This window comes from Lottia gigantea (genome assembly GCF_000327385.1).
Source record: "Lottia gigantea unplaced genomic scaffold LOTGIsca_4226, whole genome shotgun sequence".
NCBI lineage: Eukaryota > Metazoa > Mollusca > Gastropoda > Lottiidae > Lottia > Lottia gigantea.
Window position 1 is genome coordinate 1 of NW_008709477.1, and position 2,742 is coordinate 2,742.

The window sequence follows — 2,742 nt, forward strand, 5'->3', positions numbered from 1 at the left end:
CCGAGGTTACCTCGAGGTTAGTTCGAAATATTTCAAAATATTCTTTTTTATAATTCTTATTTTATCTAATGTGGTTACAGTAAAAAAAGACTTGTCCCGTTGCCTCTAATGAACAATTTTCATTCAATCAGTAGATTTATTAGGCCTTCAATTTGTATTTGTTGATCAGCTTTGTGGATGGCTGTTTATATGTAATTTACATGTTGGTTTTCCCTTTGTAATTTCATATAAATCAAACTACTCACTACTCAGTTCAACAATTCACAAAATAATATCTTGTGTAAAAGATGAATTATGTGCTTGGTTTCATAATAAGCCTACATTTCTTGCCTATTTGTATAGAAAGCAGATTCTGATGATTCTGGAACTGAAGAACCTGGGGCAGAAGATGACTTCTATACTCAACCGGAGTTAGGTTGTAAAGCAGTACGCCCTGTTGTTAATCACAAACCGGATAAATTAGCAGAAAGATTGACTTCATTAACTATAGCTAGAGATAGAGGCAATGTTCCTGAGGGTTTAGTGGATTCTTTACCACCAGAGGGTAAGAATTGAATACTCTATGCAGAAGCATCTTAACCTTCATCAAGATTTCATAAATGGATGGTTCTTTTTGTGAAAAAATATTCACCTTCAACCTGGAAAGTATCACACCTGATTATATTTTTAAAAATTTGTCATTCAATCGGAACAATCTTTGATTTGGAATGTCATTAAAAGTATTTTGATTTCTACATATAGATTTGGGCACTTTCAAAAGTTTTAAAATGCAATGTGCTTGACTAATTTGGTAGTCACATCTGCAATTATGCCTGGTCATGAATTTGAACATTCAGTAGACATAAGTATCACCTTAAATGATCAGCTTATATGTGAATATTTCAGTGTTATTGGTAGTGTTTAAACATCTAGACGATATATCGTTATATACAGCCGGTAATGTGTGTACAAGATGGAGGCAGATTTTAGATGGTGAAACATCTGAGAAAGAATGGAAACATTTTATACAATTACGATGGCCATTATTTCTTCCTCAAAATCCTGTTAAATGTTGGAAAACTATCTACACCAATTTGTAAGTCCAAAACAAATCGCACAATCTACTCAGCTCAAATCTGATTTAAATTCAGCCTTAGATCTTTCTTTTTGTATACTTTAAAAGTTACTTTACTCATACTAGAATCTTACATATTTATATGAAGGGCATGTTGATAAATTCAACCAATCAAATTGGATGGATTTATCGCTATTGGCTATATTCGGGGATATTTACTATAAAAAATTGGCATATAAAAAATTTGAGTTTTTATGACTGGAAAAAAGTATGTAAAAAAGAATTTTGAAAGATCTGGAATGATGCAATAAGCGAAAAATTAATATTCATTTTTAAAAAAAGCTGTAGGTTAGAATATAAAGTTAATCTGCATGTCTATTTCTGTAGCCATGTGTATCATAACACTTTGAACTTAGTTACTAACCTGACGAAATAATAAGCATTATTAGATGGAGGGTCAGAGGTCAATTCTCAAGGTTTTATGGGGTTGACCCCTCTACATATTACAGTGAGTATGATATATTCTATTGTCAAATCTAACATAAAATTGTCTTATTCTGATAGAAATGTAGTCATTAGACATTTTGGAGCATCTTTTTGACCCGACTGGCAGTCAGATATAATGATAAACATACATACTTACTTTAATACTGTTCCATTTTATTATATTTACATATTTTTATTTCAAAAGACTAATTTATTTGGTGAGTTCACATATCTCTGGCTTTTTTGTTCCAGTCTCAACAAGACCACCAGAGGGCAGCAATAGTCTTATTACAAAATGGAGCAGACGTGACTATAATAGATGATCAGGGGAAATCACCAGTCGATCTCGCCAAGTCAAAGAAAATGAAGTCAACTTTAAAAGAAGCCTGGACAGAAGCAACTCAGAAAAAGATTACTCCAATATTAGCTCCAGTACGAGTTCCTACTAGAGAAGATTGTAAAAGTCAGAAATCAAAACGTAGAAAAGGAGAAGTTATATTCGATGTAAGTCCTAGCTGTTATTGTTTTTGAAAGGGAACTTCATTGGTCAAAATATCTTCACAAATTTGTAGTGAATTCATAACTTTCTCACTAACAATGGTAAACGTCAAATGACAGACGATTGAATTTCAATACTCTCCAATACTGTAACACTTTTGAATAAATCAAAATGGATTAAAATATGGACCTAGAAGAATCTCCAATTTTTTAATGAAAATTTTCCCAATTTCAGGGTTTAGTTACAACACCAGTTCAAAATAATATAAGTAAGTTGAAGAGTTTTTCATAGTTTTTACTATCTATACTATTTGAGATTTTTTTAGGTATATGAATATTTGATAATGAGTAAGGTATGTTGTATGGTCTTGGATTGTCGAAATACCATTTTGTATATCTAATTTATTATTTAATCTTTGTTAGGACCTACAGTATTGAGACCAGTAACAACTGTTAGTAATTCTGATAATCTGATATATTTATTATTATTTGTTGTTAGGACCTACAGTATCGAGATCAGTAACAACTGTTAGTAATTCTGATAATCTGATATATTTATTATTATTTGTTGTTAGGACCTACAGTATTGAGATCAGTAACAACTGTTAGTAATTCTGATAATCTGATATATTTATTATTATTTAATCTTTGTTAGGACCTACAGTATCGAGATCAGTAACAACTGTTAGTAATTCTGATAATCT

At 31.0% G+C, this 2,742-nt stretch overlaps 1 protein-coding gene across 1 annotated transcript; it reads left to right on the forward strand.

Annotated features, from left to right (window-relative positions):
- Positions 1 to 342: 342 nt before the first annotated feature.
- On the forward strand, positions 343 to 2,307 carry LOTGIDRAFT_176806 (hypothetical protein; the record flags this gene model as incomplete). The annotated part of the gene is made up of 5 exons (XM_009060480.1): positions 343 to 544; positions 886 to 1,075; positions 1,746 to 1,758; positions 1,793 to 2,044; positions 2,274 to 2,307. Coding segments are annotated over 5 exons (691 nt in total), but the record flags the coding sequence as incomplete, so codon positions are not given.
- Positions 2,308 to 2,742: the final 435 nt, after the last annotated feature.